Genomic DNA, 14553 nt, shown 5'->3' with positions numbered 1-14553 from the left:
AGAGGTCAAATCAGGAGTCTTTATTAGAAAGCCAGCAACTGCAAGTGGACTCTTGCCCCTCCGGCCCCTCCCCACATACAAACTAGTATCCCTGAATGTAGCTGGCACAAAGCTTATAAATGCAAAAACCACATGATTGGGGGTGGGGACTAAACCTAACAAAAGTGTTAGATATAAGTAAAGCAAACTAGGTGAACAATCGGGCAATCAAGAGCAAGTATTCTCTGGAGCAAAACTGTCCTGGAGCTCAACGACATTGCTAAACATGCAATTCAAAGAATGAACTATTTCACCTTTAGAGTTCTGAACTGGCTGAAAAGTCCCCATCATCTATTAAGACTCCCGGATGTGGTAAGGACAAGATGATTTTACTTAGACCCAGAATCCATATTTCAAGTGTACTCATAGTCATAATATTTAGGGCATATTCTATGAAATTAGGAAAATTGTGAGGAGGGGTATGGTTAGGAAGGATGAGGGAGATAAAGGAGAACGATGAAAAGAGTGACATTGATCAAGATACATCGTATTTATCAACTGACATGTTGCATAGTAACCTCTTAGTGTAACTAAGATTAAAAAAAAAAATTGGTTGATTCTATTTGACTAGTGCGCCCTCTTCTGGAATTTTGTGAATTTTTTTTTCCTTCAGTGTACCCTTCCACGTACTGCAGATCATGTCTGGCAGCACCCTGTTCGAAGGAATAGATTCAAATACCTGATTGATCATCCTGTCTCTCTAACTGGAGCTGGAAGGTAAAGAAGGAGGAGGATGGGATAGATACAGATAGTCATTTTCTCGTTTTGCATGATAGATTTTGGAGGGGCAAGATTGGAAAAACTATAGAATCATGAATTATGAAACTTAAAGTATCTATGTTAAATCAGTACAATCTGTAAGGTAAAGGACTATCTTCTTGTATATGATTATTAATAGTATAAAATCTGTAGGTTCTGACTGTCCATACCTTTAAATCTGTTAGGGCTTTTGCATGCTTTTGCCCCTGTACTCCTACTCCTTATTGTACCCTTCTAAGAGGGACAAAATTTAGTGCTCCCAGCATCTTGTCTGTGAAGGTGTTTATTTGTCCATCATAGAGGAAACATAGCTTCTTGATATGGAAAACCTTGGAGAACTGGGGCTTGGTTCCTGGTTCTCTTCAGAGGGAATTCATCGCCATTATGCCACTGTAGACATGTTCAGATCAAATAGTGTTTTTGTATAATTCATAAGAATTTTCTAATTGTCAAAAATGTTTGGATACTTTCTAAACATTGTCCATTTATCATTTTAGACCCTTGTGTCTCTGCTCTTCTGTATCTTTCACCTGGGTAGGTTGTTTAGTCTTTTTGAAGTTACTTTCTTGATCTATCGTGAGAGAACAGTAGACTTGCTCACTTTTGCATGCCTTCTAGGTGTTAAGAAGCACAGGTGAGGTAATGAATGGAAAAGAGCCTGTAAATCCTTAAAGGGCTATTAAGTATGGGGTCTGACTACTCAGTGGTGGCAGTTCTAGAAAGAGTGGCTAGAACTTGACTTATTGACTTTTGTGTCCTGGGGCTTTAGCTCTCAAGTATCTGTACTTTGTTCTGTGCCTTTAAAACATGGCTGTTATTGATAATAATTACTAGTTACAAGATGTTTGGAGTACTTTGAAAAATAAATTAGGTCTATCTAAATGTGACAAAAAATCCACACAAAGGTTTTAATGTCAATATTCCTGACTGGTATGTTTTGAAATATGAAGTTTATGCCGGGCACTGGTAGCTCATGCCCGTAAATCTAACTATACAGGAGATTGAGAACTGAGGATTGAAGTTTAAAACCAATCTGGACAGGAAAATTAGTAAGGCTCTTATCTCCAATTAACCACCAAAATGCTGGCACTGGAACTGTGGCTAGAGTGGTAGACTACCTGCTTGATCCAAAAAACTCAGAAACAGTGCCCAGGCCCTGAGTTCAAGCCCCAGTACTGTAAACAATTTTTTTTAAAAAGTGAAGATCAGGTAGAAACATAAGAACCCCTTCCTACTAGTCTTATTGTAGTCCTAGAGCCTATGAGCACAAGCCTCACATGGCCAACAAAACTTTGCAGATGTGGTAAAAGTTAAGAACCTTAAGAGAGGGGTTATCCAGATTGTCATAGTGAACCCATCCTAATTACCTGGTTAAAAGTGGAAAAGAAGCAGTAGTCACAGAGATGTATCAGAAGCAGATGGGGATTTGAAACATAGGAGGGGTTCCACCTTCCATCTCTGGCTGTGAAGAGGGAGAAGGGATGCCACAAGCCAAGAAATACAATTGTATGTTAGAAGCTGAGACTTCCTATGACAACTAAAGGGGTAAATACCATGAAAGCAAGGATCTCAATCCTACAATGGGCAAGGCAGCAAATCGGTTCAGATGAGCTCAGAAATGGGTCTTTCTCTAGTGTACCCAGGAACACAGCATATTAGCACCTTAATCTTAGCTCTATGATACCTGCTTTGGACTTGTGACTTGCAGAACTATGAAAAATTTATTGTTTAAGCTAAGTTTGGAGTAAGTTGTTATGGCACCAAGACTAATAAACATACGCACAAATGATAGTAAATGCTAAGCGGTAACTTGTCCAATGACCTCAAAGGACCAGAGCACAGCTGTAAAATACAAAACAAATATCATCTAGCTTATGTAGTAAATATAACATATTAGATACATAGCATATAATAGTCATACATATATCCATATATACTTATATACATACATACTTTGGGCAGTATTAGATTTGAACTGAGGGCTCTTCACATTTGCTAGGCAAGCACTCCATGTGTTGAGCCACCACATACCCCTTTTTGTGTCGGTTATTTTCAAGATAGGGTCTTGATTTGTGCCTGTGCCAGCTTGAACTGTGATTTTCCTATTCGTGCTTCCTAGTGTTATTCTGCAATTCATTTTTAGATATAGAGAAGCCACATTTTGAGAGGTCTAATCGAGAGTCTTTATTAGAAAGCCAGTGATTGCAGGTGGACACCTATCCCCCAAAACTTGCAGCTTCAAATATACTTAATCTTGTTAGAAACAGCCATGAGGATAGGAAGGTAAAGAAAGAGCAGAAAAACAGTCCCAACAAACCTGATCAGCTCCAATGGAGAGCTGAAGTCAGATGGCATGGTGTCGTGAGGAGAGTCAGGAAACACTAGGCCTGGTGCGAAGTGGCAGCTGAGCTGGTCTGCACCTAAATAGGCTCATGATCGGGGGCAGAGTCACAGGGAGCTTGAGAGTTTCTTGAGTTCATGGCAAGGACTGGTAGGTCCAGTTGCCTATTGATCAAGTCCTTGCCCCACCTCTAGGAATTCAGGCATGCCCATCACCTGAGGGTGGGACTACACCTTCATCCACCAAGAAGACAAGAATGTGCCGGTTAGAACCAATTCTCTATCATCCACTACATTGCTAAGATGGTGCTAGTCAGACCCCCTGTCCTTATTTCACTAGTGTTGATGAAATGATAAGATACAGAACCACACTAACCATTGTGCTTCCTCTGTAACTTGGGGTTATAGGTATATACCACCATGCCCAGCCATTGGTTGAGATAGGGTCTTGAAAACTTTTTTTTTCTTTTTGTCTAGACTAGATTTGAACCTAAACCCTCTTATCTTGGCCTCCCAAATAGCATTTATACCCTTAAGCCACTCCTCCTGGCTGTCCCAACCTTTTTTTCATTGCCAATTTTTTAAAAAAATAATTTTTGATGATTATTGACAATTTATTGGGTAAAAATTTGTATTTGGATTGTTTTAATTTATATTTCTCTTAAAGTGCACAAGTCAACAGTATTCTGTTTGTTTAAGATCTGTTTGCATTTGCTTATATGTGAATATGTTTTCATATGTTTAAGAGGTATTTATGTTTCTTTTTTTTGGAAATTGCTTAGTTTGCTGTTGAATTGATGGTCCATTTCTAGTTATAGAAGACTTTTTTAGGGAATCCATCTCTTTGTTAGTGATTTGGCCTGGAAATATATCTTCTCATTTTGTAGATTTAACTTTTTGAATTTGCTGCGGGTGGTTTTTGTCAAGTAAAAAATATATGTAAATTGGACTGGGGGTATGACTCAAATAGTAGAATAGTTGGTTAATGTTTTCAAGGCCCTGACTTCAAACCCAATTCTAAGGGGAAAAAAGGCTGTACACAGATTTGCTGGTCTTTTCTGTTACAACCAGACAGTGAGCAGTAGACCGGAATTGCTAATGATTGTTTGACTTGTCAAGGAAAAGTCATTATCAGCCTTCTGGGGAATGATTTCAGAAGGGAGGTATAGGCAGACATCAAATGGCAACGAAATTTCAATTGACATTTAGTAGAAAGTGATATCACAACCGCAATCATGATGAAGGAAAGTTTTGTGTGTGTGTGTGTGTGTGGTTCTGGGATTTGAACTTAGGGGCTCATACTTGCCAGGTAGATGCTCTGCCACTTGAGCTACCTCCCCAGTCCTATTTTGCTTTAAATATTTTTCAGATAGGGTCTTGCTTTTGCCCAGACTGGACAGGATTCTGATACTATTAACATTTCATGAATAGCTGAGATGGTAGGTGCATATCATTGTGCCCAACATTTATTGGAACTTTAGTGGAACTTTCTCTGCCCTGGCTGGTCTCTTTATAATCTCTGCCTCCCAAGTATCTAGGATTACTAGCATGAGCCACTGCTCCTGGATCAAGAGACACTTTTTAGAAAGGGAAAATACTTATTATGATCAAGAGGAATGTTTTAGAAATTTTAGTGAGTAGAATGAGGTCTCTGAGGAGGTGAGCCAGATAGAATCAAGCATGTAAGTGGAAGGAAGGAATAACCATGAGACTGAAGGCAAAGAGCTTGTGAGGTGAATGGAAATTGTGTGTAGAGAAGAGCTAGAACGTGAGGGAAATTCATGTCTAATGGCTCAGTGAAGTACGAAGTTCTAGGAAAGGAGGTCAGATGGGCTCACTTAAATGACCATTTTGCCCACGAGTAGGATAGGTGGGTATCTTACTTTTAGAAATTTTACTTTTTAAAATACTTTTTTCTTATTTTTAGAGATATTTCTTTTCTTTATGATGTTAAGTATGTAAAAGGAGTGGCTAAGGAGAATGAACTTTGTCCCCCACGTATTGGCCGGTCCATACAGTCACATGATGGTGTCATTGTGCCTCATAAGGTAATATAGTTGACAATAACTTTCTCTACCTTTTAAATAATTTCTCCAAGATAAAGAAATAATTCTGTGACAGTCTACATTGCGTATCTGTCTTTATAGTGTTTTCTAACTCTTTATTTTTTTTGTGTGTGGCACAGAGATTTGAACTCAGGGCTTCATGCTTACTAGGCAATCATGCTAGCCCTGGAACCCCAAGCCTCTATCTACTATTTATCTATCTATCTACTATCTATCTGTCTGTCTGTCTGTCTGTCTGTCTGTCTGTCTCTGTCTCTGTCTGTCTATCTATCATCTCTATATGTCTACCTATCTCCTCCTTCCCTCTTTCCTTCTTTTTTTTTCCTTTTGCTGGTACTGGGACTTCAACTCTGGTCCTTATATTCTCATTTGGCTTACATGTTTATAGCTAAATGCCTTATCCTTCAAGCCATGCCTCTAGCTCTAATTTTTTTTTTCTGAAAAAGAGTATTTGTTTATTACCAGTCCTGGGGCTTGAACTCTGAGCCTGGGGTCTGTCCCTGAGCTGCTTTTGCTTAAGGCTAGCACTCTACTACTTGAGCTATGAACTACAGTGCCACTTCTGGATTTTTCTGAGTAGTTTATTGGAGATAAGAGTCTGGTGGACTTTCCTGCCGGGACTGGCTTCACACTATGATCTTCAGATCTCCTGAGTAGCTAGGATTACAGGCATAAGCCACTGTACCTGGATAAAAAGAGTATTTAGCAGGAAAAGATCAAAGATATTTTTTATTTCTGTACCCTTTGTCTTGTACATAAGTCTGTCTGATCTGGGGAGGAAAAGAGGAGCACAGAAACAGTGGGACAAAGGGTGAACCAATTCTTCAGTGATAATCACTGCACTATGTTGGGAATCAGCCATGCAAACTGCAGGGGAAAGGGGTTTGGAGGGGAAAAACTGGGAGAAAATGAGGGAAGAGGTGACACTGCTCAAAAAGAAATGTACTCATTACCTGACTTATATAACTGTGACCCCTCTGTGTATCACCTTTACAACACGATTTAAAAAATAAAGTGAACTAAATCTGGCAGAAAAGATATTTAAACTGTTTTTCAACTCACAGTTATTGCTTTAATCAGTGTGAGAGATTAGATACCCCTTCTCCGTAGAAATCCATATATAAGATGGTTGAATTCTTATCTTTGATAGTAAGCTTCGTACTGAACTTAAAAGGCAAAGAGTTAATGAATACAACTTGCCCTCTATCTCAAACACCATCTATACATGGAAAATATTTGAAAAACAGTTGCATCTGTATTGCGCTTTTCCTTGTCATTATTCTCAAAGTTTTACTTTATGTTAGTAACCTAGAGACCATTTAAAGTAAATGAGAGTCAGTGTATGGGCTATCTCTAAAAACAGTACCAATTTATACAAGGACCTGAATCATCTGCAGAGTTGGGTATATGTATGGGGGTCCTAGAACCAGACCACCCTTCAGACACCAAGAAAGTTATACTCCAACTAAGGTAGTTTTCAAGTTTGTGTTTATTTTTAATGTGCATTTTCTGCTTAAAGCTTTTTTTTGGTCACTTGTTGTGACCTATATTGCTAATATTGTTAGTTCTCAAATCAAAATCTACTTGGTAAATAATATCCTTTGGGGAGAAGAGCTGTAGTTCAAGGAGTAGAGTGCTAACTTAAGCTCAAGGACAATGCCCCAGCCCTGAGCTCAAGCCCAGTACACACACACACACACACACACACACACACACACGCACACACACACACACACACACACACACACACACACACACACACACACACACCCCAAAATTAGGACTTGTGTAACTCAGTTTTTTCATGTATTAACAGGGTATTTTTTATTTGTTTGTTTTAAGCCAAAGACATTAACAGATACTTTGATTCCTGAAGAATTTCATATTGTGTCAAATACAGGAGTTTCAGGTTTGGAGTGTTACGATGAGTAAGTACCATGGTATATAACGAATATTTCATCTGCTATTTCTGGCTTTCCTTGCATAGAGGAGCCCATGGGCAGTACACTTGTGTTCATGGGTTCCTAGATGCCCTAACACAACTTTAGAAAGATATTAAAGACTGCGGAAAGGACTGAAAACTTCCTGTGTAGTGTCTTTACTCCTGTCATCCCAGCTACAGAGGAGGTTTAGATGGGAAGACTATAATCTGAGACCAGCCTTAATGGAAGAGCAAATCCCTGAGAAAACTAAAAAGCAAAAAGTGCCTGAAGGCATGACTCTAGTGATCGAATATTTGCCCTGAGATCTAAACTCAAGTGCTACCTCCCAATAGAGGAGTTCAGAATTTTCATAATTAAATTGTTCTTTATCTTTTCATGACAATGGCTTTTGAATTTTTGGAACTTATTAAAAACATGGACTAGGGGCTGGGAAGGTGGCTCAGTGGTAGAGTGCTTGCCTTGCATGCCTGAGGCCCTGGGTTCCATTCCTCAGCACCACATAAGCAAAAAGAAAAAAGCCGGAAGTGACGCTGTGGCTCAAGTGGTAGAGCACTAGCCTTGAGCTGAAGAGCTGAGGGACAGCGCCCAGACCAAGAGTTCAAGCCCCATGACCGGACCCAAAAAAAAAATAAAAAAATAAAAACTTGGACTATGTTCCTTAAAAAGAATTTTGAAACAATGAACACACATAGATTCTACAGAAGGTCGCCAGGATTTCATAATACATGCTGTACTTTTGCAGATGAATCATATTGTTTTCATTGGTTCCTGTTTATGGAATCCAGTATGGGATCTTGTCTTTATTTTTTGAAACAACACTTGGATGTTTCAAAGTGCATAAAAATGGAACTTTAAGATTAGGTTTTAGAATAAAGTATCCAAAGTTTCTCTTTCTCCAGATTGTATCCGATGTGTGTCATATAGCATTTCCAATGTTTTTGCCAAAGACAACTACATGGAACTCATTTTTGGGGAGTAACTATATTATTTCTTTTTTGAGGCAGGATTTCACTATGCAGCCCAGAATGGTTTTACACTCTCCACCTTTTTGCTTAAGTTCCTAATGTGTTGGTATTACACACATGTACCACCACACCTGGCCCTCTGTCCTTCCACTTTTAAAAAGGTTGAAAGAGATTTTTTTTTAATGAATCAGGAAACTTTTATATTTTTGCATACAAGGGAATATAACTAATTTTCCTTTTTACCTAAAAATGTTCCAAAATGATATCATTGTAACTATGTTTATAGATGTCTGTGGATATCTAGGTATGTATGAACTTACATGTAAATGATGGACCTTTTTGATTGCCTCCAACCTTATTAATTTCATGAGGGCTTAAGTTTACCATAAATCATGTCTTTAGGAAATACTTTTAGTGAAGAATAGTACTTAGAAATCAAGATTCTGAGTACTAGATGTGCTGATAAACATACCAAAGTATTTCCTTTCCTCCTTCCTTTTTTTCCTTGCTGCCTTCCTTTTTTGGGATGCTGGGGATTCCCAGAATATTTTCTTGAAATAATACTTACTTCCTCTTATTTATTGTAGTAAATACACAACTCTTCTCACAGATAGTGAAAACAGACTGTTACTCTTCCCATCTATGTAAGTAGTTTGTTTTCTAAAACATTTCTGAGAAAAAATAAATTGTGTGTACTTATATTTCTTTTTTGATAATTTCTTAAACAAAAGTTATATTTTATGCAACAAAAAAATCTTAAAATTGTAGAAGAGAACAAAGATAATAAATGCAGTGATTTACACTGCAGTCATCTACAGTGGTTCCATGTGTCTAGTTATATTCAAATCTATATAGTGCAGTATTTATATACTATGAAATGCTTTTAGCTTAACCATTAGTAGTTCTCCATTTTGCCACAATCTTTTCCTTTCTTCTCTCTCTCTCTCTTTTTTTTTTTTTTTGGTCCGGTGGTGGGGCCTGAATGCTGTTCCTCAGCTCTTCAGCTCAAGGCTAGTGCTCTACCACTTGAGCCACAGCACCACTTCCAGCTTTTTTCTTTTTTGCTTATGTGGTGCTGAGGAATCGAACCCAGGGCCTTAGGCATGCAAGGCAAGTGCTCTACCACTGAGCCACCTTCCCATGCTTTAAAATACCATTAACAGGTCTTTCTCTTTGAGAGCACCCATACTCTGTTAGAGTGTGCCCCTGCCTTTTTGCTTGTCTGTTTGCCTGCTTGTCTGTTTGCTTGCTTACCTAATAAAGCTCTGCCAAGTTTTCTTACCATTAAAATTCCATTAACATTTCGTAGCATATATATTTGCTTTACACATACTATATTCTTTCTATTTGTGGAATATCTATGTAATGTTAATTATATCCGTCTGCCACCTTAATCTTCCAGGAAACCTAATAAAAGAGTTGAAGTGATCCAGCTGAATGATGTGATGGACTCAATGCTAGAGAAAGCTGGTATAGAAAGTAAGGAATACACAGGACCAACCAAGGTAACTAACTCAGTGCAACTAAATTAGTGGTGAGGAGTCTGTTCTCTGGTGGCAGAGTGCCTGGATTGAAATCTTGACTCTACATTTATTAACAGTGACTTTGGGCAAATCATTTAATGTATTTCTGTCTCAATTTCTAAATCGGTAAATTAAAGAGAATACTAGGAATAGGTTTATCCCTTTGTAGGGATCTTTTTTGTTTTTGTTTTTGTTTGGTAGTGGGGCTTGAACTTGGCCTGAGTGCTGTCCCTCAGCTCTTCAGCTCAAGGCTAGTGCTCTACCACTTGACCCACAGTACCAATTCTGGTTTTCTGGTGGTTTATTGGAGATATGTGTCTCACAGACTTTCCTTCCGGGGCTGGCTTTGAACTGCGATCCTCAGATCTCAGCCTCCTGAGTAGCTAGGGTTATAGTATGAGCCATGGATGCCAGTCTCCTTAATTTTCTCGACCTTGATATTTTGCAGTTACACAGCCAGTTTTCAGTTTTTCTGTTTTTGTTTGTCTATATACTCAAGATTAGATTCAGGTTTTGTATTGCTTGAACTCAGAGCCTGGGCACTTTCCCTGAACTTTTTGCTCAAGGGTAGCACTCTGCTATTTGAGCCACAGCTCCATTTCTGGTTTTTTTGGTGCCTTGTTGGAGATAAGAGTGTCATGGATTTAATTTCCCAGGATGGCTTTGAGCAATGATCCTCAAATCTCAGCCTTCTAAGTAGCGAGGTGATAGGCATGAACCACCAGCACCTGGCAAGTTTTGTTTCTTAGGGCAGATATAACATAGTGGTGGTAATGTGACCCTTTTTGGGCACCATATTAAAATGTACAAAACTAGATAGAATAAAACATTATATAATTTTTTAAATGAAGTGAAGTAAATCAGATGTTACTAAAACGTGTTCACATTTGGTGTACTTAGTTTGTAAGACAATTTTTACTGGTAAGACTGTGGTAAGTGCTGATTACTTTATCTTCTCCCAGATGCACCAGCTACTACATGTGTTGAAGAAGGAACAGGCCATTTACAATACAGTGTTTCATGAACTTATTCGACAAGTCAGTGTGGACTGTGCAGACAGGGGAGAGCTGCTATCCAAGATCAGGTTGAACTATCATCAGAATCTTCCTATCTCCTTTGTATATTATAAATTGCAATTATAAGCTGGGACCTGGTGGCTCATACCTGTAATCCTGGCTACTGAGGAGGCTGAGATCTGTCGGTTGTGGGACTTGAACTCTGGGTCTGGGAGCTGTCCTTCAGCTCTTCAGCTCAAGGCTAGCTCTCTACCACTTGAGTTATAGCGCCACTTCCGATTTTCTGAGTGGTTTATTGGAGATAAGAGTATCACAGACTTTCCTGCCCTGGCTGTCTTCTAATTATGATCCTCAGATCTCAGCCTCCTGAGTAGCTAGGATTTCAGATGTGAGCTACCAGCAGCAATTACAATTATTAACACAAATTCATTATGCAAAAGAATGAGATTTACTGTATGTTTCCACACACATAGTTTTGAGTTTTATATTACAATTGTGTTTATGTCTACTTTTGAGAAGTCCACAAAAATACAGTTCTTTGTTTTACTGATCAGAAATGTAGCCAGGTCCCAGTGGCTCACGACTGTAATCCTAGCTATTCAGGAGGCTGACATCTGAGGATCGCATTCAAAGCCAGCCCAGGCAGGAAAGTCTGTGAGACTCTTATCTCCAATTAACCACCTGAAAACCAGAAGTGGCGCTGTGGCTCAAGTGATAGAGCACTTGCCTTGAGCTGAAGGGCTGAGGGACCCTACCCAGGCCCAGAGTTCAAGCCCCACAACTGACCTCCCCCTATCCCCCCCCCCCCCCCGCAAAAAAAAAAAAAAGATGTAATTCCCCTCCCCCCCCTTTTTTTGAGAGGGGGGGGAGGTTTTTGAACTTCTGCTCCTCCTTGGCTTTTTTGCTCAAGGCTGGTGCTCTACCACTTGAGCCACAGTTCCACTTCCAGCTTTTGGGTAGTTAATTGGAGATAAGAATCTCTTGGACTTCTTGCCCTGACTGGCTATAAACTGTGATCCTCAGATTTCAGCCTTCTGTGTAGCCGGTGGTATAAGCCATCAGTGTCCCACTCATAATTTGCATTTTATAGACGATTTTACTTTTTCAATTGGAAAGAGGCTGGGTTTTTCTTATCTGTAAGTAAAGGTTATAGCTTCTAGGACAATTTCACTAACCCATTTGTTCATTTATAAATCAATGAATGCCAAGTATGTGCCAAGTAATGTCATGTTTCACAGGATTATAATGAGGTTTAAATGAAATCACAGTAAGTTGTTCAATAAATGTTACTATTATCAATGATGATGATAAATAGTATTGTTACTATAATTTTTCTCTAAAATGATAAAAGAAATAGCAGAATAAGGATACCTTTGTTAAATTGTCAAAATAGAGGGACATTACTAGATCTTTCTGAATATCAGTTTCTTCTAAATAGGAATTAACCTTGTCAGTTTTGCTGTAGTCTGGGAGTTCTGGAAGCTTAGAAACAAAGCCATTAATAAGAGCATGGTTAAGATTAGCTAGAAATGAGTATAGTTAGAACATCACTAGAAGCTGAGAAGTGCTGAATAAGAATGAGAATAGGAACAACTGAGGTCTGAGTTGTTAGTCAAAGGACAACCAAGAGTGATAGATGAAGAAGCAAGGCAAAAGAAATATATGACAAACAGTCTGTACCAGCTGTGTTGCTCAGCTCTCTGCCACTATAATGAAATACCTGAGGTGGGTGACAGTATAAAGGTTCAGCTGGGTGCTGATGGCTCATGCCTATAATCCTAGCTACTCAGGAGACTGAAATACAGAGGATTACAATTTGAAGCCAGGCTGGGCAGAAAAGTCCATGAGATGCTGCCTCCAAAATAATCAGCAAAAAGTAATGCTGGAGGCATGGCTAACAAGCATATCAGCCCTGTCTTTAAACCCTGATACTGTAAAAAATAAAAATAAAAGGGTAAAGGTTCATTTTGGCTCACGGTTTTATAGTTTCTGATCTATGATTGGTTGGCCCCTTTGTTTGGGGAGCTATAATGAGGCAGTGCACCATGGCAGAGTGCATGGTAGTTTAAAAACATATGTCCTACTAGGAAGCATAAGAGACAAAGAAGAGGCTGGGATTCCATTATCCCCTCTAAGGGCATATGCTCAGTAACCTAAAGGCCTCCATTAGGCCCCACCTCTTAAAGATTCTTCTACCTCCTTGGGGTACCACACTGCAGACCAAGCCTTTAAACACACAGGCCTGGTGGGGGGGCAGTATTTACCATTCAAATTAAAGTACAAACTTTCCCCTCATAAGGGGCAGGTTTGGAGAGGACTATTCCAGCTGATTTCAGGAGTTAAGTTTTAGTGGCCAAAATAGGGTGGAGTCACATCTCAGAAAGTTTAAATAGAAAGGGACAGACAAATCAAAGCAAACATAAGAAAAATCGGGCTGGGAAGGTGGCTCAGTGGTAGAGCACTTGCCTTGCATGCTTGAGGCCCTGGGTTCGATTCCTCAGCACCACATAAGCAAAAAGAAAAAAGCTGGAAGTGGTGCTGTGGCTCAAGTGGTAGAGCGCTAGCCTTGAGCTGAAGAGCTGAGGGACAGCACGCAGGCCCAGGGTTCAGGCCCCATCACCGGATTCCCCCCCCCCCCCCAAAAAAAAGAAAAGAAAAATCCAGCCAGATGCCAGAGAGACCAATTTTAAAAATTGCTAAATTCAAAGTACTAGAGATACAAGTGCTCTAAAAGCTAAGATTTAGAGTAAAGATGGGATTAAAGTACAAAGTAAATGAGAATTAGCAGTGTGATATCAGGGTTATTGCCAACAAAATTCATGATAATTTCATGGACTGGTGAAGCACTCTGCAGAGCCCAGCATTTCCTCATTGTAGGAGCTCTTTTGAAGATCTAGGAAGTACTCAGTGGAGAGGATTTCCGCTCTTCTACATCCTGTCATTTGCAGAATCCTCCCTGTTTACAAGATGGTTATGAACATCCAGTAGAAGTCCCCAGCCAATGGTAACACCAGACCCTGGAGAATACTTGCTGTCTGCCAATAAGGTCTTCTCTGTCTTGTTACTGTAGCTTCCTCTCTATCTCTGAGTGCTTTCTAATTTGTATGTGTGTTTCTCAGGCAAACACATCATTACAGGAGGAATTCAGAATGTCTATGCTTCTTCTACCAAGGACTTTCTCCTGTAATTATCTGGAGTCAGCCACTACTTCTAGATTTGGGAGTCTCAACCTTATCCACCTGTAACTTGGCATTGATTGGAACCCTTATGTGTTCAGCTCAGAGATAATCATTTGCTTACTAATTTGTTGAACAAATGATTAAATGGATGAGCTGAGGCTTTGGGAGATATAGCAATGAACTAGAAAGAAACTGAAATGAGCCCTGTTCAGTAAGGTTTATTCAGGTCACAAGTTAGATTGGAGAGTCTATTTGAGGGAAAGTAGGAAATGAATTTGGATAGATAATTTCCCAAACGCAAGCATATGTTCCCATCTCACAGAACACATGAATAGAGAACATTTTTATAGGAAGAAGCACAATTCTTAGATTGGATATGAGCTGAACAAACTCTCACATTACATAGAAATAGGAGTACTACTATAATTCTTTTTGGTTTACACTAGAGTTACTTGACTTTATTTCACTTCATTTCTAGTATTTTGTTTAAAAATTTCAAATATAAAAATGCAAAGGCTCTTGATGTGAAAACAGATACTCATGATCTAGATTCTTTCATTAAGGCCAATTTTATTGTTTGTACTTCCCTTTGTCACTGGGATGACTGGCATGAACTATATCACCCATAGTCTTATGAACTTTTATGCCCAAGCTGGTCTTGAACCATCATCACCTGATCTCTACCTCCCAAGTAGCTAAGATTACAGGTTTGAGCCATTGTGT

General features: G+C 39.2%; 1 protein-coding gene across 1 annotated transcript in view; it reads left to right on the top strand.

The window, feature by feature from the left end:
- The window catches only part of Axdnd1 (axonemal dynein light chain domain containing 1), a gene marked incomplete at its 3' end in the record, with an annotated part of 62593 nt that overhangs the window by 2538 nt on the left and 45502 nt on the right, over positions 1 to 14553 (top strand). The window contains exons 3-8 of the mRNA XM_042674636.1: positions 653 to 756; positions 5066 to 5186; positions 7047 to 7132; positions 8700 to 8756; positions 9515 to 9617; positions 10598 to 10719. Of these exons, the coding sequence (XP_042530570.1) occupies positions 653 to 756; positions 5066 to 5186; positions 7047 to 7132; positions 8700 to 8756; positions 9515 to 9617; positions 10598 to 10719 (593 nt within the window). The remainder of the gene's footprint in view (positions 1 to 652; positions 757 to 5065; positions 5187 to 7046; positions 7133 to 8699; positions 8757 to 9514; positions 9618 to 10597; positions 10720 to 14553) is intronic.

This window comes from Dipodomys spectabilis, unplaced genomic scaffold (assembly GCF_019054845.1).
Source record: "Dipodomys spectabilis isolate Male_0828 unplaced genomic scaffold, ASM1905484v1 ptg000019l, whole genome shotgun sequence".
Classification (NCBI taxonomy): Eukaryota; Metazoa; Chordata; class Mammalia; order Rodentia; family Heteromyidae; genus Dipodomys; species Dipodomys spectabilis.
Note: the sequence above shows the minus strand (reverse complement) of the source record. Positions and strands in the feature narration are given on the sequence as shown.